General features: G+C 42.6%; 1 protein-coding gene across 2 annotated transcripts in view; it reads left to right on the top strand.

The window, feature by feature from the left end:
- The window catches only part of XRCC5 (X-ray repair cross complementing 5), a 93,860-nt gene that overhangs the window by 41,413 nt on the left and 27,436 nt on the right, over positions 1-25,011 (top strand). For both annotated transcript variants that reach the window (XR_009403026.1, XM_059393438.1), the window contains exons 14-16: positions 3,717-3,913; positions 12,005-12,098; positions 14,191-14,260. Coding sequence is in view for 1 of the 2 variants with exons in the window: in XM_059393438.1 (XP_059249421.1) it covers positions 3,717-3,913; positions 12,005-12,098; positions 14,191-14,260 (361 nt within the window). In the remaining variant the exon portion in view is untranslated. The remainder of the gene's footprint in view (positions 1-3,716; positions 3,914-12,004; positions 12,099-14,190; positions 14,261-25,011) is intronic.

The raw sequence follows: 25,011 nt of genomic DNA on the forward strand, positions 1-25,011 counted from the left end.
GGGTTTGGGAGAAGGGGGTGGTATTATGGACATTGGGGAGGGTATGTGTTTTGGTGAGTGCTGTGAAGTGTGTAAACCTGGTGATTCACAGACCTGTACCCCTGGGGATAAAAATATATGTTTATAAAAAATAAAAAATTATATTAAAAAAAAAGAAATAGAAGTGAATGAGATCCCCTGGGGACAGTATATTGCATGAGAAGAAAAGAGAATGGAGTCCTGAACACCAATGTATGAGTGAATAATTAGGGATAGACAGAAAAAGAAGGGTTGTTAAAAGACAAAACGAAATGTTCCTGTCACCACCACTACCCCCACCCACAAAAAGTCAGAGAGGTTGAAAGAACTAGGGAGAAGCTGGTGCCTTGGAAAGCACAGGGAGCGAAGCATGTCCAGAAGGAAAGAACAAGTCAGATGCTGCACACTGGCAAGTGAGGGCGAGCACATGCTGAGGGCCTTCGCTGACCTTGAGGGCCCCTGCTGACTGAGGGCCTGGGCAGGGTGGGTGGGGGCGCCAGTGGAGTAGGGGGCCGGGGACCAGTAGTGGCACAGTCCAATGCTGGGGGAGAAGGCTCCACTGAGCGGGGGAAAGAGAAAGGGGACACGGGAAGCTAACAAGGATGTGGGGTCCAGGAACGTTCCCTTTATAAATGAAACATTTCATAGCTGAGAGGAAATGAGCTGGGAGTAAGGGGCAGAAGGATGGAGAGGTTAACCGTCAGTTTGTTGACAACAGGTTAATTTAATTCTGAATTTTGAAAAGAAGTGCTGAAAGATACATTTTAGGGGAAGTATACCCTGACACCAGCCTCTTATTAAATCATTGATACAGTGTTGGTAAAATCAACATATTGGTAGCTTATAAGCTAACTATGTGGCCCGTGGATATTTTTCCTTTTTCAAATTGTAAAGATCACATGAAGTAAAAACAGTTTGTAAAAGAGAAATAAATTCAAGATTGTAATCTCAGCTCCTCTATTAAAAAGTGTTACTTCCTCATAACTTCCAATTTTAAACGAATTGAGGTTTTTTGAGTGAATGAATTTGATAAGTATCTTGCTTAATTTCATCTAAAACATATCCTTTGAAAAAACCTGAGTGGTTGATGCTTTAGAACACATCCTGTAGGGTGATGACACTATTTGAAAGAATTGCCTGGAATTCATACTGAAGATCTGGAATATTGTTCGGTGGGGAGGTTGGGTAGGATATTTGTCCATTGTTTGCCCTAGTTCTTTTCCCAGAAATGTCAATTGAATATCCCCGAATCTTCCAGAATAGTCTGTTATGTTGGGTATTGGATTACTGCTTACATCTTGAGGGCTTTCTAAGCTTTGTAGATAATTTAATGACCTGAGGGAGAGCACTGTGAATTAAGAATCATGCACAAGGGACGCCTGGGTGGCTCAGTTGGTTAAGCAGCTGCCTTCGGCTCAGGTCATGATCCCAGCGTCCTGGGATCGAGTCCCACATCGGGCTCCTTGCTCCGCAAGGAGCCTGCTTCTTTCTCTGACTCTGCCTTCCACTCTGTCTGCCTGTGCTCGCTCTCGCTTGCTCTCTCTGACAAATAAATAAAATCTTTAAAAAAAAAAAAAAAAAGAATCATGCACAAGAAGGTTGGGGGTAGATTCACAGGGTTTGGGATCACTTTGGTTTCTCCTTTTGCTTCACATTAAACAAGCTGATGTTATTGTTGCTCAAGGGAACGTTGAGTAATTAGGAAAGAGGAAAATGGGAATCAGACTCTGAGACAAATGAATCTAATATGGAGAAGGAAGAGTGTGGTTTGGTGTATTGGGATGAGGGGGTGGCACATTAAAGTTCTAGAGGGTGTCAACTTAGACAATATTTACTATTTAAGCTGCAGTTTTTTATTCTTTAGAATGGATACGTCAGCTTACATTTTCTACAGGGTAGGAAAACCTGTAGTGGGGCAGTATGAATCATATATACCTTGGGATATTAAACAGTATTTTGAATTATAAGAAATTTTCAGCTCTCTAGTTTTGTTTTTGTTTTTGTTTTTTTTCTTTAAAATTACCGATGTTGGGCGCCTGGGTGGCTCAGTGGGTTAAGCCGCTGCCTTCGGCTCGGGTCATGATCTCAGGGTCCTGGGATCGAGTCCCGCATCGGGCTCTCTGCTCAGCAGGGAGCCTGCTTCCTTCTCTCTCTGCCTGCCTCTCAGTGTACTTGTAATTTCTGTCACATAAATAAATAAAATCTTTAAAAAAGAAAAAATTACCGATGTTTAAGTCTTTGAAGGTGGGAATAATAGGAGTCTTGTTCTTCAACTGAATTTTGGAATGTAGAGCAAAGGAAAGAAAAGGTCAGTGAATTGGTAGTTTCATTTTGCTTACCTCCCTGTACTCCTCCTGTTGCTTACCTTCCTGTGTTCCTTTGATAGTATTTGCTTTTCTGGGCAGATGCTAGCATTCACAGCCAGAAAGCAGTACCAGGGACTGAGTATAAGTGGTTTCTCCAGGTCTCCACTCACTGGAGCAGGGCAGAACCAGCCCTAGACTCTATCCCAGCCTTGTTCTTGGGGCCGCTTCTTGACACTTGTGTCAACAAATAGAATCCTAGGAAAGAATCCTTTATTTCTTCCACCGGTACCGTTGGCTGCTTATCATTGCCACCCACTGTTTTGGGTACCTGACATTCAGCAGTTAACAAGACAAACAAGATCTCTGCTTTTAAGAAGGGAGGTTAAATAATAAGTGAGAAGACTGATAAGATAACTTTAGATAATGATAAATGCTTTACAAACTAGAAAACAGGGCCACAGGAAATAGCTGGGCGGCAGGATGGGAGTAGAGGGGCTCCTTCACAGAGTGTCAGGTTGAGCCTCTCTGAGCAGGCGATATTTGAGCAGAGAATAGAAGGATGAAAAAGGGCCAACTCCGTGGGGATCTTAGGGAAGCCCTATGAGGCAGAGAGAGCGATAAACAAGGCTCCAAAGGCTGGGCCGCACTGGCATGGGGGTGAAGCAGGAAGAGCCTGGCCTAGTTGGGGTGTGAGAGGGAGGGAGGCACATGAGGGAGGTGCTGCGGTGTGTGTCACTTCTTCAGGTGTGGGAAGGGCTTGGTTTAAGACCGCTTCGGCTTCACAGATGGTGGAAATGGATTCAGGGAGACCCGTTAGAAGGTGATCGCGGTGGATCCCACGAGAGGAGATGGTCCCCAGACAAGAGTGATGGGAGAGCACGTGGACAGAAGTGGATGGAGAAGAGCCCAAACTCGGCACTCTGGGAGGGTTTGGGACAGACCAGTATTCTGTCTCTCCGGCAGACTTCCTCCTGGGACTCACTGAGCTTGGCAGCTCTGCCTGAGCCCCGTTTCACCCCCCCCAACACATCGTCGTCTAAGATTATGCAAGGGAGAAAGCATTCTGCTGAGGGGAGCTAGAAGGATTAGACGCTTCTGGAATGATGGGTCTTAGGGAGACTCGCCTATCATCCAGGTGGTAGAAACAGCAGCCTCTTTCTGTAAAATGAGCCTTTTCTCTAAGAGGCCTCCAGCTGATGTCGCTTCCAGGCTCAGAGCTGGTGTCCTGCTAACCCCGGTGCTTCCAAGGCCACGTCTTTGTTCCCTTTTACATGTGGTAGGAATCCTGTAGCCCTCGCAAACTAAACATGCAGGAGCTCTGATCAAAAATTGCAGTGAAGTCATGTATGATGTCTACATCTGTGTTTCAAAACCTTTCTTCCTTTTCCACAGTGTCTGCTACACAGAGCTTTACATCCCCGGGAGCGTCTGCCCCCAATTCAGCAGCATATTTTGAATATGCTGGACCCCCCCACTGAGGTGACAGCTCAATGTCAAATTCCACTCTCTAAAATAAAGACTGTTTTCCCACTGACTGAAGCCATCAAGAAAAAGGATCAAGTGACTGCTCAGGACATTTTCCAAGACAAGTAAGTACTCGATGTAGTTGCACTTGACACTGGAGCATGTGAGACTGGGCAGGTCTTAGAGGACCTCTAGAATTAAGGGTTGCCTGTGCTTGAAGGAGGAAACCTTTTGATGTTTGACCCTTGCATTGAAAGTAGTCGCTTCTCCTATCTGTCCATTGTAGATCTATTACCCTTACAAATTCACCTGGAATTTCTTTTTTTTTTCTTTCTTTCTTTCTTTCTTTTTTTTTCTATCTGGAATTTAGAGCTGTCTTCTGGGTTGTTGATATTTTGATCAGCATCACAGTCTTGGTGATTTATGTTTAATGGGAAGGCTAAACAGTTTTTGAACATCTAAGACTAACCTTTATTGTTTTTAAAGTAGGGTGCTGGGAATGAGAGGACAGGAGTCAAGGTCATAAGGTGTTTCAGTTGGAGGCTGGCATCCGAGAATAGCAGTGAGGCTTTTGGAGGAAAACTGGAAGGGAGGATGAAAACTTAGCTCTTTAGCTGTGCTCATACCGGATCAGTGATGTACCTGGGTATGCCAGGAGGAAGGGATTTGTAGTTTAAGGACTGCAAAATGCTTTTCCTATGGTCAGGCTTTGAAGTAGCTGAATAAAGTTTTTTCTCTCATCAGATTCTGTTTACAGTCTGTGTCAGTTTCCATTCAAAGCAAAACAAAAACTATAAGAAGTTATAGTTGATGATTCAGAATCATTTAGGTGTATAACATTGATTTTTGCCAGGTGTGGGTTCAGTTATTGGTGACTTTTCTCCCCAAATCAAAATGATCTATTCATTTCTTTAGGTTACATTCTAAGAGTCCGTTATAGACCATAATTTTTTCCCTTTTTTTCTTTGATTTCTTTCCCAAAGAAAGAAAACTTTATTGACAAACTAAAGCATATTGTTTGTAAATACCCCATTGGAAGAGTACGGAATAATTTCAGAAACCATCACAGGGTTCTGTAAATTATTAAGTTATTGAAATACTTCCCAAGTTGAATAGAAAGCTGTGCATCATCTGTGACTCTTTATAGAGGTTAATACCCCAGGCTTTGTCGGAACTGAAAATAAAAAATCATGGCATTGGTATATTCTATCATGTGTGTTCCTAACACATCCTGGAGAGGTGTTTCTTTCTCTTTACACAGGAAGACTGTCACTAAAAATCCACTTTTCCTTCTTCTCTCATCTGGTGTATCCCTCTGGATTGGGCTTTTAAAACAGCTCTGTGTACTTCTGAGTCCCTTTCTGCCCGAGACAGGTTTGCTGTGGTTTCGCTGCAGTCGTGTGGCTGTTCTCTCTCTGTGTATTAAAGCTCCAGTTCATGATCTTGATTACCTTCTGGTGTTGTGGGAAAGAAATGGGCCGTTTCTCCCTTCTCTTGTTGATTAAAATGTAAATTAGCTGGTTAAAAAACACACCACAAAGGGGCCGGGAAGACTGTTGTTCTGTGATTTGATCCCCACAGTGATGACACCTTCAGCTCTGTTCCTCCTGCTCACTGTTTGAGGAAGCCAGAGCACGCGGGCTGCTGGTGCTCTCCTCCCGTAGTGGTTTGCGACAGGGCCAAGTTATGGGCTGGGGGCCTGGGAATTATCTCGCTCACACACACCTACTCACACGCCTGTTCTCAGCCCTTTCTTCTCAGAAATCTTTCAGGTTTTTAAGAACTGCAGAAATGACTCAGTTAACAAATATTTATTGAGTTGTTCCTGTATTTATGAAGAATGACTCAGTCCCTTCTGCAAGGTTCTTAAACCCCTCAATTTTAATGATGTGGCTTCAGTCAGCTTTAGAGGTGGTCTCCCTACCAGGGAAAAATTGCTAACAACAGCCATGTTTTTGTGTCTACTCAGCACCTCCGTATTCACGGTACATAGTTCCATTGTAGAGGTGAGGGGCTAAGATTGGAGAGTGGGCAAATGTCTGTGAGGAGGTGTCCGGCCAAGACAGGAGTCCTGAGCTGGGAATCACCAGTTTTTATTCCAGCTTTGACACTCTCGATCTGATTTTGGTTGATTTACCTTTACGAGAGTTTCTCTACGTAAAAACAGCCTCATCTCGAGATATTTTAAACATGAAATTACAGATACTGAAGCTGTTTGAACTATTTGAAAGGAAGGCAGGAGTCAGAACCCAAAGCAGTAATAGTATCATTATCCAGTAAAACATCAAATATTTGAGATCTACTACTCATGCTGGACCTATTGAAGCCTGAGTATTAGGTGTGATTTCATTCATTTCAAGAAGGTAAGAGCACCACCTGACAATGTAGTCCCAAAATGTACTTTTACCCCTACCATATGAAAGCATTGCCTCTCTCTGTTGCTGCACACCCTTGAAACAGTAATGTCTCTTGGACAGGGAACTCGAATGTGAGAATTATGACATTGGAGGTCTAATCCTGTTTGTGCATCTAACTTCTATGTGATCTTGATTTCTTTTTGTCTCTGTGCAGATACAATCTAAACTTTTCTCCTCTTTTCAAGTCCCCTAAGATCCTCCCCACATACCCTCAGTGACCAGCCTCACCTGGTTACTGGTAGAGACCTCAGACTCCAGAGTCCGACAGTGTGAGTTGGTCCTCTCGCTCTGCAGTGTGACCGTTGGTGTAAGCTGCTTGTCCACACTAAGCCTCAGTTTCCACCTGGGTAAATAGGGTTGCTGGGTATAGTTCTCATGGAGTTGTCGTGAGGGTTAATTGAGTAATATATGCTGTTGACTACTGGAGGGCTAGAACCCAATACAGTGCCTAACACATAGAAAGAATACAGTGTTGGTGAGGAAACGATTTACAAAATCTTTGTCATGTCCCTGGCATGTTCGAGATGACTCCGATGGTGATAACAATGTCATAAGGAAGATAGAGGCCCGTAGGTAGAATGCGTCAATTCTGTGGCCCATTTCCTCTAAAAATATACCTGTGCTGCATCTGTCTTCACTTACTTTTTTCCTTGTTTCTTTTTTTTTTTTAAGATTTTATTTATTTGAATGAGACAGTGAGTGTGCGTACAAGTGGGGGAAAGGGACAGACAGAGAGGGAGCGGCAGACCCTCCACTGAGCAGGGAGCCGAATGGGAGGCTCAACTCCGGGACCCTTGGATCATAACCTGAGCTAAGGCAGACCCTTAACCAACTGAGCCACCCAGGCACCCCTACTTCCTTCTTTCAGGTCTCAGTGGAAGGGTGTGCCTTGTCCTATCCAAAATCTGTCCTTCTCACCTGTGTCCTGGGATGTCATCTTCTGTCTCATCTGATGCCTTAGTCCACTAATGATTTCCTCCCTCTCTCTGTATTTTCATCTTTTCCCTCTGACCAACTCCTTTGCCTCTACACATTGGGATTGTATTTCTTCCTCTAAGCCAAAATACAATCATGCTCTCAATTTTCTCCCTCTGATTGCTGCCCGTTATCTTCTTTTCTTGTATAAGGTAGGCATATTGGAAGAAAAGTCTGCACTGCTGCTTTTCCCAGCCATTTCCCTGCAATCTGTCTTCCATAAAACACTGACTGTGAAGTTTCCTTCAGCCTGGTGGTCCTTTCCTTTCCTGACCTCCTAGTAGCACTTGACATTGTCAGTTATTTTCCTCCTTGGGACTCCTATATCTTCCTTAACTTTAGCTTCTCCAGAATTTTCTTTCTAAACCTTTGCAGTTTCCTCTAAGATGCCTCTGGGGTCTGCCACCCCCCCCATTCCCCACCCCGCCGCATCTTAAGTGTTCATGTTCTGTCCTGTAGGGACTCCTCCTCAGAAAGAGCTGACGTGTCTTAGACACAGGTACGTGTGTTGTAAACATGCCTTACCTGTGTGGACCGTCTTGGCCGTCTTAGGGAGTAGATTCTTTTGTTAAGTCCCTCTTAAAACTGAGGATACTGAGGCTTCGAGAAGATAAGAAACTTGCCTAAGATCACAGTAGGTTAAATACTGGGAAAAAGGGTTTACATACAGTCTGACTCCAGAGCTTACCTTCCCAGCCATTATGCCATGTTGCCTTAGCAATGCGTGTCCCAAGACCTTTTGTTACTTCACGTACAGGTTTTCAAAAACTACTGAGTATCTGTCTATTCTCATATACTTCCATCCTGGGCTCTGGACATCTGAAGTGTCTGTAGATCCCTCGAGTTCAGTGTGTCCAGAAATGACTTTATCATCTTCTGTCTCCTTCCATGCTCCCTTCAAACCCTCTTCATGCTTTATTCTGTGTTTCAGTGAACGACACTTAATTTTCAGGGAGTCAATACCTTTCCTTTACTTTTCATGTCTAATTGGTTTACCAAGTTGTGTTAGCTTTACCTCAAACCTCCTCCTTTGCTTCCGGTTAGTATAGTGGCTAATAGCATTGATTTTGCAGTCATCCAACTCTACGTTGGATCTAAATTGATGCATTTCCCTTCAACGGTGATAAAAATTGACAAGTTGCTCTGCGCTATCTGAGGTAACAAATAGGTACCTTTCAGAGCCCTACGGGAGAGTGGCTTAGAGTACAGAATTCCCTTGTGGGCCCCCTTACTAACTGTGTGCTTTAGACAAGGTCAGGCACTTTTGAACCTTGGTTTGTTCATTTGTAAAAGGTCAGTAATGAGAGCTAACTCTATATAAGGTTGTTGTGAAGTTTAACTGAGGTATTTTAAATATGCTTTGTGTAGTGACTAGCCTGTGGTTAATGTTTAAAAAAAGTTAGCTCTTAATTAGCTTCCCCTACTGCCAGTGCCCTTCTACAGGCCTCAGTTTAGCCTGCTTTACTGAGATAAAACCTGAACTGATTTCCGTTTCAGGTCTTACCTATTTCCAATCCATCGTGTGACCTGAGTGAATTTTTTTTTTTAAACAAATCTGATCACATCAACACAATGATTCTTAAATCTTTGTGTGTATGTGTGTGCATATAATGGACCCTTTCAATTATCTGATAAAAACCATGAACCCTCTGTTGGAGTGGAGGGGGTGGTGGGAGGGATGGGGCAGCTGGGTGGTGGACATTGGGGAGGGTATGTGTTGTGGCGAGTGCTGTATATTATGTAAGACTGATGAATTACAGACCTGTACCCCTGAAACAAATAATACATTATATGTTAATAAAAACCAAACAACTATGAACCCTTTCTCCCAGGAAAATGACCTAATATACTAAATTTTGCATATAATTTCAGGTGATTCACATATTCCTTGTCACTATCCTTGGACCCCTGATTAAAAACCTTTGCTTTAGTGGCTTTCCATTAGCATTGACTTAAGATCAAATTCCGTTACACAAATGAGAAAACCTAGTTAAGTGGCAAGAGAAGTACTTATTCATAGTCTAGCTCCCTAGAGATCCACTTTCTTTCCTTGTAGTTTCTGTGTCCCATGATTTAGATACAGCAGTCCCTCCTTATCCACAGGGAGATATGTTACAAGACCCCCAGCAGATGCCTGAAACCATGTATAGTACTGAACCCTATCCTTGCTAAGTTTTCTTCCTATATATGTATTAAATAATTACAATAAAGTTTAAGTTATAACTTAGGCTCAGCAAGAGATCAACAGCAATCATAATCAAAGAAAACAGTTATAATAATATACTGTAATAAAGGTTCTGTGAATGTGGTTCCTCTCGACTCATCTTTCCTGTGATGCTGTGAGATGACAAGATGCCTGCATGAGACGAAGTGAGGTCAGTGATGTAGGCATTGTGACGTAGCGTGAGGCTACTGTTGACCTTTGGACCATAAGTCATAAGGAGGATCATCTGCTTTTAGACTGTAGTTGACCGCGGGTAACCGAAACGGTAGAGCAAGACCATGGATAAGGGAGAACTGCTGTTATTTCCTGTCCTTTCTCACCGCTTCCCAGCCTGCCTTTCATGCCCCAGCCCAGTACAGCAACTGGCCGTCCTCTTAGAGGGACTTGCTGCTTACCACAGTAGTTTGTTCATCGCTTGTTTGTATCTTTATCTCTTTTATTTGGCTGAATTTCCTGAAAGTGTTGGTTGGGCATTATGTTTTGCACATTTACAATCTAGAGCCTAGTATAGTGGCCAGCACATAGTAACTATTAGGTAAATGTCTGGCCAAATAGATGAATTACAAAATATATACATACTTATAAAAGACAATAATAAAATGAGAAAGAATAGTAAATTGTCCATGGTTCTGACATCCAATTGCAGCAGGTGTTGACTTTTGTATGTCTGCTACGGTCTTGCGTGGATAATTTCTATCTTCCTGGAGTTCGGCTTCTTTAGATAATTTTGGGATGAGAGTCATTGCCCTTTCCCAATAGAGAGAGACAGTATTCATTTAATATATGTTAAATTCCTAATAATGCTGTTAAATGGTTCAGTCTTGAGAAGATTAACCATATTCAATTTTTCACTACTTTCTGCGTATTGCCTTTACCTGCCCAGTCCTGGAGGATTGGTATATAGGTCTCTTTGTCCTTCCATCGCTAGAACCATATTTTGGAAGGTGTAAGAAATTCTTGATGCGATTCAACCTTGTGTTCTCACAGAACTTAGCGTAGGGCTTTTATATATTTAATGCTTCTTAACAGCACTGTATGAGGTGATTTTTATTTTTGGAGACTGTTGATGAGTAGTCATATGCTCATGGTACTTTTCATCATAGTGTTTTCCTGAGGAGCAAACTGAAGACCAGCGAGGGGAGTCACTTGCTAGACTAGATATTCAAGACTAGATATACAAGAATTAAAATACCAGTCAATACCTTTAGGGCAGCTTAAAGGGTCCAGGGTTAGTGGAAAACGTGAGACTTGAATCCAGGAGTATTGCATTGCTCTTGGGAAGAAATGGGAAAGGTTCACTGAGATGGCTGTGACTTTTTTAAAAGGACTCCAGTTCTGACAGAATTTCATGCTTCCTTGCGCTTAGGCATTTTTCCTCCCATTTTTGCCATCCAGGCTTTGTGTGGTTATTTCTTACTCTGAATCACTCACCCCTTTTCATGTTTCTTGGTCTCTGTCTTTCTGTCTTTACTTTTCAAAGGGAAAAGGCAAGTGGTGAATGGAAAGATGTCAAGTAATAAAAGTTTGAATTCATGTTTGTGAGGCTCTAATAATTACTCCAGTTCTTTTTTCTCACACAGAGATTCTTTATTGAAATATCATTGAATAAGCCAGCTTATGCCTCATTTTTCTTTGTTTTTAGGATAACCTCTTCAAGGCTCATTCTCTGAAGGTTGGGCTTTTGAACAGAAACACACCACGTTTAGAGATACTAGATCTTGGTTGCTAACTTTCCTTCTCATTCAGCCATTTCTTGACAGCTGCTTTCACCCCAGATTGATTATTTGTCTGGGAGAAAAATTCTCGTATCTCTATGTTCAGCAGCTTAAGGGAGCTTATAGGCAGAGTCTTTGAATGAATTTGATTTTCTTCTCCTTTGCAATTAATTTGTCCTCCTCTTGACTTTAAGGCAGGCTGTAGAAGCCAGCATGTTACTTGAGACAAGATGTTTGATACGGTTCCTTGGAATCATCTTTCCCTTACTACACAGATGCTGTTGGACTGTTAACATATTGCCCAAAACAGAATTAGGTTTATAAAAGAACAAATTAAAAGGCTTTCTTTGAAAGTAGTTTTTTATAGTTTAAGGACTCCTCTAAGAACAAGGTCTTGCATATTTAATTAGGGATGGTCTAGTAAGTTTTAACAGCTGTGAGTAGAAGCTTATAAAGCTGTCGCATACATGGTGGAAAAGATGGGGTATTAGATCCAAACAAAGGTCATCCATGTCCATGGAAAGCTAATAGCTATCGATTCTGAGGTAGAAGCTAGCAAATGGTATCTGAAGGGCAAATGGGTCTCTTCCTGAAATGCCGGATTTCCTTTACTTTTGCTTGTAGCTTCCTCTTTGTAGGGGGCCCTGTGCTACGGCTACTGATTATGACTTTTCTGGCTCTGTGATGCAGAGCCAGGGCTGCTCCTGGCAGGCCTTCAGAAATTCTGGGCCTGTGGGGGGCAGGCTCCTTGTCAAGAAGAACTAAGCAGGGCTGTTGATTTTTGATCCTTGAAAAATAAATGTATACTTCACAGGTCAACCATGTCTGGTTTTAGTATTATTTAGTCTGTTTTAAGAGAAAAAAATCCATTTATTTTTTTTCCAGCCATGAAGAGGGACCCACTTCTAAAAAACTGAAGACTGAGGAAGGGGCAGCTGACTTTAGCGTCTCCAGCCTTGCTGAAGGCAGCGTCACCAGTGTAAGCAGAACTTCCCCAGGGTGCTTCCGCCTTCCTGGAAGGTTGGGACTTGGGGGTGGGAGGAGGATTGCAGCAATTTTTGTTCGTCCACTAGTAATTTACTTTCTCTGGTGTCTCTAATATATGAACCATGTACCTCCTTCCCACACTGCTTCCTTTATTGTCAGGGAATGAATTACAGAAGTAGCTCCGTGACACATGTGCGCAGAGCACATGTAGTGTGCAGCACCTGGAAGAGCTCAGTAGTAGCACTTCCAGGAGAGAATTTTTGGTTGGCTTTACTTTGCAGCTTTCTGTTTAGTTAAAATGATAGGAGAAGTGGAGGTTGATGAGAGGAGTCCTAGTCTCTGAATATGTAAAATTTAAGAGCATGACTCCTCTATTTCTTTTCTGATGTATAACTTCAGAACAGGCTTCACAAGTTTAGGGTTTTCTCAAACCAGGGATCCTTTGACACTTTATTTAATGTGAGAAGGTTTTGGAACTTGAATATATTGCCTTCTGTTAAGTGGCATTATTTTGAATCAGTGAACCTTAAAAATTGTCCCTTACTAGCCAAATGCACTAGGAAGGATAGTTAGCATTAAGGCATGCCTTTTTTCCACCCTAAAAAGAAAGGCTCCCAGGAAAACTGAACATCTTAAAATGATTTAGATTTTTATTTGTGTTTTACAGTAAAGGAAAAAAGATCATGACCTTAGTTGTTCTGAGAGCTTTTCTGACTGCTATGCCAGAGCCAACTGGAAACTTTAGTACATTTTGTATCAAAGTTTACCAGGAATAATAGAAGCCTGTCATCTTTTCTCCTGTGAACTGAGTGATACTTTGGGCCTATTAGGTTGGGACTGGAAGTTATTGTTTTTGTTTTAAGAATTTATTTATTTATTTGACAGAGAGAACAAGTATAGGCAGAGAGGCAGGCAGGGGAGAGAGGAGGAAGCAGGTTCCCTGCCGAGCAGAGAGCCCAATGCGGGACTCGATCCCAGGACCCTGAGATCATAACCTGAGCCGAAGGCAGAGGCTTAACCCACTGAGCCACCAGGCACCCCTGTTTCTGTTTCTGGTTTTTATTTTTTTTAAGGAGAGGGTAGGACAGGGAGGGTATAAGGGAGATAATCTATTTTTTTTTTCCAGATTTTATTTATTTATTTGACAGAGACATGGCAAGAGAAGGAACACAAGCATGGTTAGTGGGAGAGGGAGAAGCAGGCTTCCCACAGAGCAGGGAGCCTCATGTGATCATGACCTGAGATCATGACCTGAGCTGAAGGCAGACATTTAATGACTGAGCCACTCAGGCACCCAGGGAAAGAGAGAATCTTAAGCAGGGGCTCCCCTGGGCGTGGAGCCTCATGCGGGGCCTGATCTCACAACCCAGAGAATATGACCTGAGCCAAAATCAAGAGTCGGTTGCTTAACTGACTGAGCCATCCAGGTGTCTCTAGGTTGGGACTAGAAGATTAAAGACCAGGATCAGGAAGTGCTATATAGTGTGGCATAGTTTCATCTTTGAAACTTTACCCCCTTGCACTATGGTAAATCTTTACACAATATCTGCTTTTATTCTGGGGGGACATGGGCAGCTTGGACATGTTTGCATGTTCTACTAGAACTTCTAATGCCAGAGAGACCTCAGCAGTCCCCACAAAAGGGCATTTCAGCAAACCAAGTATCAGGCAGTTATACCTCGTGTCATCTTCCGTGGGGCGGATATATTCTGGACAGACCCCAAACCATAGAATCCTCCCCTTCCTAGTTGGTTTGGTGTCTGGATGTACCAGCATTGTGTCCCATAAAGCTTTCCGGCTGAGCTGACTGGTGACTTAGGTTGTAATACTTCTGACCTCTCCAGAAAGAAGTCAGCTTCCAGAAAGAGAGGTAAGTGGAAGTACAGATGGCAGCTCTTTGGCCACAGGAATCTGCTTGCTTTGAACACAACCCCAGAAAGGGAAATGAATAGAAAGGACCTTCTCTTTGTCTTTGGTTTTATATTATAAGAGCAAACTTACTACATTAAGCCATCTCATATTGCCTGAGGTGCTGCCAAAAAGAGAAGTGATCTGTGGGTTTATTGTCCGTGCATGTGTTCTAGGTTGGAAGTGTGAATCCTGCTGAAAACTTCCGTGTTCTAGTGAGGCAGAAGAAGGCCAGCTTTGAGGAAGGTGAGTGCTGCGCTGTTGGCTCTGCATTTAAGGGAAGATATGTAATTAGGGCAATAGATTTATAATCTAGATTAAGAAACGTATGTAGCCTTTTGTTGGTAACCTTATATAGTGGGTTTCTTTCTTGGTGGGCCTTTGTGATTGTCGCTGGTGAGATCATCAGAGCAACATTCTGAGCACAGGGTGAACTCAGCACAGGTCTGCCCAAGCAGGGAAAGAGCTAATCTGTAGGGCTTTTTATTAAGAAAACCGTAGGCCAGAACCTTAGAGCTTTTGGTTCCACTTCACTGAAGTTCTCTGGGGTCTTGTGAATGAGCTTGGAATAAAACTTTTTTTTTTTTTTTTAAGATTTTTATTTATTTATTTACAGACAGAGATCACAAGCAGGCAGAGAGGCTGGCAGAGAGAGAGAGGAAGGGAAGCAGGCTCCCCACTGAGCCGAGAGCCCGATGCAGGGCTTGATCCCCGGACCCTGGGACCATGACCTGAGCTGAAGGCAGAGGCTTTAACTCTCTGTGCCACCCAGGCGCCCCAGAATAAAATATTTTTTAAAGAAGTATTTTTTAAAAAATATTTTGTATTTATTTATTTATTTGAGAAAGAGAAAGCCAGTGAAAGCAGGGGGGAAGAGCGAAAGGAGAGGGACAAACGGACCGTGAGCTGAGCACAGAGCCCAGTGCGGGGCTTGAACCCACAACCCTGAGGTCATGACCTAAGTCGAAATCCAGAGTCTGATGGTTAAATGACTGGGCCACCCAGGTGTCCCTGGAATAAAACATTTTTGTGTCATATCTTCCTCTTTTCAGTGACCCATAAATCTTGTTCTAGGCCTAAGGGTTTGAGCCTCTTTACACAAGTCCCAGAACACTCTGCTGCTGCAACTAGATTTGATCTTTCTAAAATTAACTACATCCTCACACTTTCTCTTTATGAATTATAACCTGGAATTGCATTTAGGTTTGGGCTCATATTAGGAGGACAGAGGATCTGGGACCAACATTCATTCACTTGACTGTTCCAGTTCCTGTGTTTATTTACTCTTTAAGGAGTGGTGGCTGGCAGTTCTAATCCTGCGGGTTTGTGCATACGAGAACATTGTGTTCATTATTGCCACCCGGGGTCAGGCCTGTCTTGAGCTGCCTCCTCTGTGTTTATGTGAACATGTGCACAGAACTTCTCTCCCAGCTTCTTGACATTTTAGCAGGGGAAATGACTCCAAATGTCTAGGAAAATCTCCAGTTTCTAGTCTGACCTCTGCAGTGCGTGGCATAGGTGTAGGTTACTTCTTGAGACTCCAAGAATCCTAGCAAGATGCCTCAGCTTGCTGTGCTGTTGCCCAAAGGAAGTCGTGACCAGCTGAGCCCCAGAGCATACGGTCTCCTGGACCACCATCTTGGCAGGGACACCGGAAGCCAGCCCCTGAGAATTTCCGAAGACAAGCTTTGTTACTGTGATATTCTGTATGTGTTTTGTGTTTTGTGTTTTGAGGTGGGGACAGAGCTTTTTGTCCTGTTAAGAGCTGCCATATAAGAGAAAATCTCTTGAGTTTAACACAAAGCAAAACTACAACTCAGTAGATGAATGGGCTCTAAAATTAAAGTGACAGCTTTCGAGAAGGATTGGTGGAAACAGTACTTCAGAATTTCTCTTTTTCATGTATGGGGGTGATAGAAGGGAGCGTTCACGGCATTTACGCCTGTGCTTTTTCTGCTTGGCTGCATATTGTGACTGTGTTTGGAAGAATGCACAGTCATTACTGTCAGAAGTCAGCCAGCTGTTGACTATCATGATTATCATGTATTTGAAGAAAGATGGAGGCCTTCTTAGCTTTCGGTTGTGTGTTGTTGATTACCTTGGCCAAAGGCAGGGGTCCTCCCTTTGGAAGGGACTAGTCTTTCTGGCTGATAAAGGCGTGGTCTCTTTAGGGACTAAATCTGGCATGATCAAGAATGTAAAGGCAGCCACTAGTGTCTGCTATGTTAAAGTCATTGTGCCAGCATATTCTGTATGTAATAGCATATGCTGAGCTATTATATTCTTTGTCTCCGTTACCCCACATAGCACTCTTGCAGTCATGTGAGCAAATGGAGAAGACGGTAGAGCTTTAATAGTTGGTGCTAGAATTTTCTGAGAAAACTCGGCTTGTTGGTTTTTTTTTAATTGGAACAATATTTTGGTAACTGCTTAGGGTAGAGGCTAAGTCTCTGTCTCGGCTTGGTGGTTGGCCAGTTAGGGTTCAGAGAAGAGGGAATCTATTAACATCATAGAAGTAGAAAAACTGGAGCTAGTTCAGGAAAGAAAGGGGTGAGTAGAAAATGTAGAGAGGAAGTGGGGCGCCTGGGTGGCTCAGTGGGTTAAAGCCTCTGCCTTCAGCTCAGGTCATGATCCCAGGATCGTGGGATCAAGCTCCGCATCGGGCTCTCTGCTCAACAGGAAGCCTGCTTCCTCTTCTCTCTGCCTGCCTCTCTGCCTACTTGTGATCTCTGTCAAATAAATAAATAAAAATCTTTAAAAAAAAGAATGAAAGAAAGAAAGTAAAGGTAGAGAGGAAGTGAATGAATGTATATAAGGACACTGTTCAGCAATGTGTTCCCAACTCATAACTGCCAGTCTTCAGTGTCAATAAAATTCTGGATTCCTTGGTTTGAGAGCTCTGTTTGGGGAAACTGGTAAAGAGACAAGAGTTTTGGGTCTGGAATTACTTCAGGCAGAGCAGAGAAAGGACCTGAGAGCATAGGAGACCAGAGTCTGAAGAGCTCATGAGAGCGTAAATTCTTAAGAATTTGCACACATGTCCAGAAAACAGTGTTACCCCAGGCCGTGGAATTGGGGATTCGAAGCAATCTTATGAAAGTGACAAGGGCAGGTAACCCCTACAGGGCATATAAATTACAATAGGTAGCATTCTCCCCACTTTGGGGGACAAACTGTACGACTAGGAGAAATGAACTTCCCTCCAAAATCACATAGGGATTCAAATCCATGTCTTTTTCAAATACTGGATTTTTCTATTTAACTGACTGTTTCTCCTGATTCCTAATGCCCTCTTTTCCTACACATTTTTGTTGTTTTTCAGACTTAATAAGGTCATGTATTTTCAACCTTGTGTCTGTAGGTAGGACTTCTGAGGAGGAGACCAACCTTTTATGTTGAATATGACTGAGTCCTGGTGCGCTGCTGCTGGTGTGATGATGGTGTCCCTCTGTTCCTCTGTCTAGGACTGGGTCAGAGTTTCATAGTGACCTCACAAAGGTGGACTTTCTGCAGAGCTTGTGGGGAAATGAGACAGCCCACCTGTGAGCAACCGATTCTGTTTTGTGGTCCTAACCTGGCTTCCCTTTTATCCTCCCTTGCCTTGCTTCAAGCTCCGGGAGTTTCATTTGTTCATTACTTCTCCTAGCTTTGTTCTGCTCGGGCATCTCTACTAAGGCCCTTTGTGGTGAAGACTCACTTTCCCCAAAGCCCAAAGTTGTCCTCCAAACTTGAAGCTACCTTTCTGGCATTGTTCTCCTCTGTCCCTGCCAGGAATCTGTGCCTAGGGCAAGGAGGGGGAAGCTCTTCTCTCATCTCCAGGAGATCTTTTTAAATTCAGTTGCCAAAAGCATGATCAGTAACAGAGAGTAAGATAGTTTTACCCTTAGAACTTTACCCGTTCATCTATAATTATAAACTGAAACCTGGGTATAATTTCTTTCCATCTGGCTTAAATAGTCATAGCGAGAGTGTTGTGATCCTCCCCTGGACACCAACCGTCTAAACTAGGCATCTACGCAATTTTTTACCTTCTGGTTTTCAGTGTGAGGGATATTTCTTGTCTTAAGCTTATTGGCCTAGAGATGACACTGAACCCCAGGAATGTGTTCTTTCTGGCTACTGATGCTTCTGGTTCTGAGGTGCTCTTCTTTTTCTGGTGCCTTTCCTTCACCCACCCTGCCCACCCCACCATTCTGTCACTGCAGTTTTACAAGAGAAAAATTCTTGACCACAGCCATATGTATAATAATCATTTCTCAGTGGTGAAAGTAGACTTGTTTCTCTCACACGGTAGTCCTAAGCGCATGAGCGCCCTCATCCGGGATGTCTCTTGTCTGCACTTATGGCTTATTGGAAGAACTGGAGTCCAAAGCGTTCTCAGAAACTCCTTGAATCCAGGATCCCTTTATGTAAACAGTCCAACACCAGCCGCTGGAGGAACACCATGGATTTCAAACTCCTTGTCCCTTCCCTGCTTTCACTTAGGAAGAATGGTATAATGGTTGAAAGACAGCAGGTTAGAGGAGGAGGAAGAGCCACATTATTTCAACTCTCTAAATTCATGTGATCAAGATGGGTCCGAATTGAGATGTTCGCACGAAGTATGAGATACTATGTCAAGTAGCTTGAATGTACCTGGTGTGTCAAAAATGGGTTCTCTGAGGACCTTACAAATCAGAAATCTGGATCTGTGGAGACAGATAAAAGAATGAAATGAGGCTTTGTTCCCTGGACCCTGTTTTTGCCACTTAGATGATAAGTTCTGGGCACCCGGGTGGCTCAGTTGATTGAGTGTTTGCCTTGGGCTCAGGCATGATCCCAGGGTCCTGGGATCGAGCCCTCCCCAAAGGGCTCCCTGGTCAGCAGGCGGTCGGCTTCTTCCTTTGTCCCTTCCGTTATCCGTGCTCTCTCTTGTACGAGCACGCACTCTCAAATAAATAAATAAATAAATAGAAAAAAGTTCACTTAAGAAAATAATTGTAGGTTCTGTATTAGGCTTCTGAATAGTGACAGGGTGGTAGAGCTCCATTCCACCCACCTGAGCTCACAGGAGCATGGTGGTTTAAAAAACAAACCTGTCAAGAAGAACCATCCTAAGCGGGACCAGTATGGACATTTACCGTTAGATTTTAGCACAGGGAGCAGGAGTGTGCACATACCCATTCTGATTAGGTGAGGATCAGTTTATTTTCTGGCTCTGAGGCCTTTCATTATATTTCTTGTATCTGTTCCGTCTCACTTTCTTTGGACCACTTCTCATCCTCAAGTCTTTTTGCCTTTGTTCTCCCGTGTACCTCTTTCTCATTGATTATCAAACAATATCCCTTAAGTGTTAAAGGGTGTTTCTTTCTTTATTTATTTAATAATTTTATTTATTTATTTGACAGAGAGATCACAAGTAGGCAGAGAGGCAGGCAGAGAGAGGGTGGTAAGCAGGCTCCCTGCTGAGCAAAGAGCCCGATGTGGGGCTCGATCCCAGGACCCTGAGATCATCACCTGAGCCGAAGGCAGAGGTTTAACTCACTGAGCCACCTAGGGTGTTTCTTAAAATTTACCACACTAGGTAGAAAGTGATAACAGTTCATGATAAAATTACATCATTCATCAAAGCCAAATAGACATTTTTTTTTTCAGTTTTGTTTACTTATGTGCATTATATGACTCTGCCATGAGGCAAACCCAAACTGTGGATCCCCAAGAATTGAGATCTAGGAGAAATTTCCCATTGGGGGTGTGTGTGTGTGTGTTAATGTAATCTTGGGTATGGTTTATGTAGCTTCTCTTTCCAGATAAATAGAGGAAGATAAGAATATAGCCCTTTTCTGTTGTTTTACACAGAGCTGGTGAATTAAAAAAAAATAAGTTCTGTTGGATACCTTGAACGTCTTGAAAGAAGGATACAAAATACAAATAGCAACTGAAATTGTAAACATCTTAAGCCCTATAAAGTTCTGTCTTATTTTTTAGCAGTGTGACATACTTTCTTAGTCCTGTCACAAAACAGCTGTGACACATCTAGTCAAGAGAGAGAAAATACATGATTATGGGTTCTAGAGGCTTAGTCCATACTTCATCTTTTTTTTATTAAATATGCCATTTGTTCTTCCCAGGATTCCCTTTTGACTGATTTGGTTTTAAATTGTTAAACTCTGGAACTTGACTGTTAGGGTTATTTTATGACTCATTTATTGATGACAAGTCATATTTGGAAACAGCGATCCACTTATTTGGAAGTTTAAAGGAGACCCGCTGCAAGGGTGTGTTAGTAATTGAGTAACTGACAGGATGATTATGCAGCCGTGACTCCGAGGGTCTCACTCGCACATCTTCATGCGGGTGGACTCAGGCCGGGAGCCGTTGACTTTCCACTGATGACTGCACGTGTGGGGAGGACACTGGATCTTGTGGCTTAAACTTCTTCACAGGATGCATACATTTCATTAAATGGCACAGCACTGCCCTGCAGTTTACATTTTAATATAATGAAACTTGTCAGCCAAATAATTAAAATGAAATTCTTTGAATGAAGGCAAAAAGAAGAAAGAAAAGAGACATGACACAGGAAGCAAAGGCCATCATGCACACATAACCACTCTCAGATCTTTTCGGTTTTCATCAATGCTCCTATCCATTCTTACTCAGCTTTTTAAATTCTTTCAAGTTCCTGTCAATCTGTGAATCAGAAGATGTCTAATTACAGGGTATGGTTCTTGTAAAATGTAGCCTGGCTATCCGTTAAGAAAGAGAGCCAACTGGTAGTACAAAAATAAAAGGCTGTTTGCTGTGGGTCTGTTGTCAGTGAGCGCGCGGAGATTCTTCGGAGAGCGATCAGGGAGTCCAGATGTGCTCCGCGGCAGCGCCCCGCCTCCAGCGGTCCGATCTTTGCTGTCAGGCCGAAGTTCCTGCCTTCAACCTGCTGGGTGATTTTTTCCCCCCTTTTTGTGTTAAACATGGAAAGGGTATTTTTCCCTCTGGCTGAAAATGGGGAACTCACATGAGCATTTTCCCCACGTCAGAGCCCCCAGAAGAGCAGAGTCTAGTCTCAAGGCCCCACTGAATGTGGGACCCCTCGGCTTGCCGCGATGACCCTGCCCGCCGGACTGCGAGGAGGCTGCTCACAGGCGGCTCGCTCAGGACTAGGATGCTTCCCAGAGAGGGTGTGTTCTCCAGCTGGCTGGTGCTGTGGGCTCAGGAGCTCGATGTGGGAGGAGGGAGCAGGGGAAGTACTTCCTTAGGGTGCTTAGGCTCTTGCCCTCAACCTCTTATACATTCTGCGCCTCTTGCTTGCATGGTGTGTTACCATCCCGCAGGGCGTTGCACTTGGTTCTCCTTGAATTGGGCTGTCCTCAAGATTGCTTCCTACGCCCAGCTGGGTGAGGAAGGAAACGGATTTCAGATTGTGCTGATGTGCAAACTGCTTTAATCAATGACTTAAAGGGACTGCTCGTGGCAAACAACAGAAGCTCTTAACCAATTAAGATGTTTAGGAAAGGATGTTAGGCTTTTGTTAAAATAGTCACTAATCAGCTGAAATGTGTTAAGAGGAGCCTAGAAACAGCTTGGAGTCCCACTTCAATGCAATAAAAGTGTTTGGGCCCTCCCCTTTCAAATTGCAAGCCCAAGGCAAAAAATATGCTGACACAGAAAGAAGTGGCAAGTATAATTTGATACAGTTAGTCCTGTCTGTTAGGCACGCCTGCATGAAAGTTTTAAAAATGGCATGCTTGTTTTTTAGGCTAGAAAAAGGAAGGGAGTTTTGTTCAGATGTGGAGCACAGTTTCAGGAGGGCTTGAGGATATTGTCCTCAATATGGATGCCTTTGGGCAAAAGAGAATAGTTAACTTTTTTTTTTTTTAAAAAAACCCCCCCCCCCTTTTTTTTTTTTTAAGATTTTTGCTTGTTTATTTCACAGAGAGTAAGAGCACAAGTACGGGGGTATGCAGGAGAGGGAGAAGCAGGCCCCCGTGCTGAGCAGGGAGCCTGATGCAGGACTCCATCCCAGGACCCTGGAATCACGACCTGAGCCCGAAGGCAGATGCTTAACTGACTAGGCCACCCAGGCGCCCCAACTTTTTTTTTTTTTTTTTTAATCTTTTGTGGTTTGTTATGGACAGTTGGAGAAAAATCTTCAGTGAATAGTGATTAAAGGTCCTGTTATAGACTGAACTGTGTCTCCCCAAGGTTCATACATTAAAGCCCTGACCCTTAATGTGATAATATTGGATTTGGGGGCTTTAGAAGAGGTCATGAGGTTCAGATGACATGAGGGTAGATCCCTCCTTATAATGGTATTGAAGACCTTATAAGAAGTGACATCAGGCTTATGCTTTCTTCTTCTCTCTTCTCTTCCTGTCTTTTCTCTCTTCCATCTGAGGATATAGTGAGAAGGTGACTGACTGCAAGCCAGGAAGAGAGCCCTCAACCCAAACCTGGCCGTGTTAGCACTAGCCTCCAGAACTGTGAGGAAATAAATTTCTTACATTGAAGCCTCCTTAGCCCATGGTGTTGTGTTATGGCAGCCAGAGCTGACTGCTACAGGCCCATTTTCATTTCCTTTGTCAGATTAAACTGCTGAAATTTTGGAATTTATCTCTTCATATCTTTCCGTGGTGATGAGATGCAGCTGAAACACTGAGGCTAGCCTTTGTAGGCCATTGGAGTCAGAAGCCATTTCTCTTGGGAGCGATCTTTTTGACAGTTCCCTTGCCCTTGGAATCTAGTAGTGTTTTCCTTGGGGCACTGAGGATAAAATTCACCGTCTGAGCTTCAGCAGTTATTCTGTCATGGAAACGTAGTGGAGGACTCCTTTCCATCTGTGGTAGATCTCCACAAGTCTTTCCACTAATTCTGTGTGCTGCTCAATGATCTTTTGTAAACTTACATAGTTATGGGATCATCACCACAATCCAGTTAAAAATTTTCCCTCACCCCAGAAAGGTCCCCCTGACCATTTGTAGTCCATTCTTTTTTCCTATCACCACCCCAGGTCACCACTTCTGTTTCTACAGGCTTACCTTTTCTGGAAATTTCACATAAATGGCATCACTCAATCTGCAGTCTTTTGCATGTGGCTTCTTTTACTTAGCATGTTTTTGAAGTTTGTTGATGTAGCATGTATCAGTAATTGATTTTTTTTTTTTTAAGATTTTATTTATTTGAGAGAAAGAGAGGGAACACAAGCAGGGGCAGTGGCAGAGGGAGAAGCAGCCTCCCCCACGAGCAGGGAGCCTAATGCAGGGCTCGATCTAGGACCCTGGGATCACGACCTGAGCCAAAGGCAGACGCTTAACTAACTGAACGACCCAGGCATCCTGAGTAATTGATTTCTTCTTATTGCTGAATAATACTCTGTTTTATGGATGTGCCATGTTATGTTTATCAGTTCACTAACTGATGGGTATATTTGGATAGTTTCCAGGTTTTAGCTATTATAAGTAATGCTATGAAAATTACAAGTGTTTGTATTTTATTGTTTTTCTTAGTTGAGAGTGGAATTGCTGGGAAGTTTATGTTTAGCTTTTTAAGAAATAGCCAAACTCCTTTCAGACAGCTTTACCACTTAACATCTCAGCAGCAGTGACTGAGAGTTCTTTGGTGACGCTTGTATTGTTTTTTCAATTATAGCTATTCTGGTGGCTATGTGTTGGCATCCCTGTGTGGGACTTTTTTGCAGTTTCTTAAATACTAATGATGCTGACCTTTTTTTCAGATGGTTGTTGGCCATTCATATGTCTTATTTCCTCAGGTGAAATGTCTATCTGAATCTCTTCCCCATTTCTTAATTCAATTTTCTTATCTAGATGTAGAGAATTCTATATATATTCTGGATACAGGTCCTTTGTCAGATATGTGATTTGCAAATATTTTTCGCAGCCTGTGATTTATCTTTTCAGTGGTGTCTTTTGAAGTATAAAGTTCTTAATTTTTATTTTCTTAATTAGCATTTTTTCTTTTATGGCTTATCATCTTGTAGTCTTATGTAAGAAATCTTTGTCTAGCCAAGTCACACAGATTTTCTTCTGAAAGTTTTAGGTCTATAATCCATTTTGAGTTGATTTTTATAAATTATTATGAGGGTGAGTGTCCTAGATTCATTGTTTTTCATAGGGTAACCTTAGTTGTCCCAGCATATCATTTATTGGAAAGACCATCCTTTTATTTCTGTACTCTTCAATTCTCTTACACTGATCTATGTCTGTTCTTCATTGATACATTATTTTACTTACTTCAGCTTTATAGTAAGCATTGATATACTATCATATGTCTTTCAATTTTATTTTTTCCTAAAATTGTTTTGACTAATCCAGGTCCTTTGCATTTCCATGTAAATTTTAGATTCAGCTTTTCAGTAAACAGAAAAAAGCCCACTGGGTGTTAATAGGGATTGCATTGAGCATATGGAACAGTTAAAGGAGGATTTCCATCTTAACAATATTGAATTTTTAAACCCACGAACACAGGATATTTTCCCATTTATTTAGGTTTTTATTTACTTTCTCTCCATAGTGTTTTGTGGTTTTTAGTGCACAAGTCCTGCACTTCTTTTGTTAAATTTTTATGAGTATTTTATTCTTTTTAATGCTGTTGTGGTTGGACTTTTTTAAAGTTATTTTTTGGATTGTTTGTTGCCAATATATAGGAATTTTGATTTTGTATATTGACCTTATATCCTGCAATCTTATTAAACTTGTTTAATATTTCTAATTATTTTTATATACTTTGAATTTTCTAAAAGATTTTTTGTATTTATTTGGGGGTGGTGCGTGGAGAGAGAGAAAGCACAAGCAGGAGGAGTGGCACAGGGAGAGGGAGAAGCAGACTCCCTGCCAAGCAGGGAGCCCAACACAGGGCTTGATCCCAGGACCCTGGAATCAGGACCTGTGCCTAAGGCAGACACTTAACTGACTGAGCCAGCCAGGTGCCCTGTACTCTGAATTTTCTACATGCAGATGGTGCTGTCTGCAAATAAACGCAGCTTTATTTTTTCTTTTCTAATT

Source organism: Mustela nigripes, chromosome 3, assembly GCF_022355385.1.
Source record: "Mustela nigripes isolate SB6536 chromosome 3, MUSNIG.SB6536, whole genome shotgun sequence".
Classification (NCBI taxonomy): Eukaryota; Metazoa; Chordata; class Mammalia; order Carnivora; family Mustelidae; genus Mustela; species Mustela nigripes.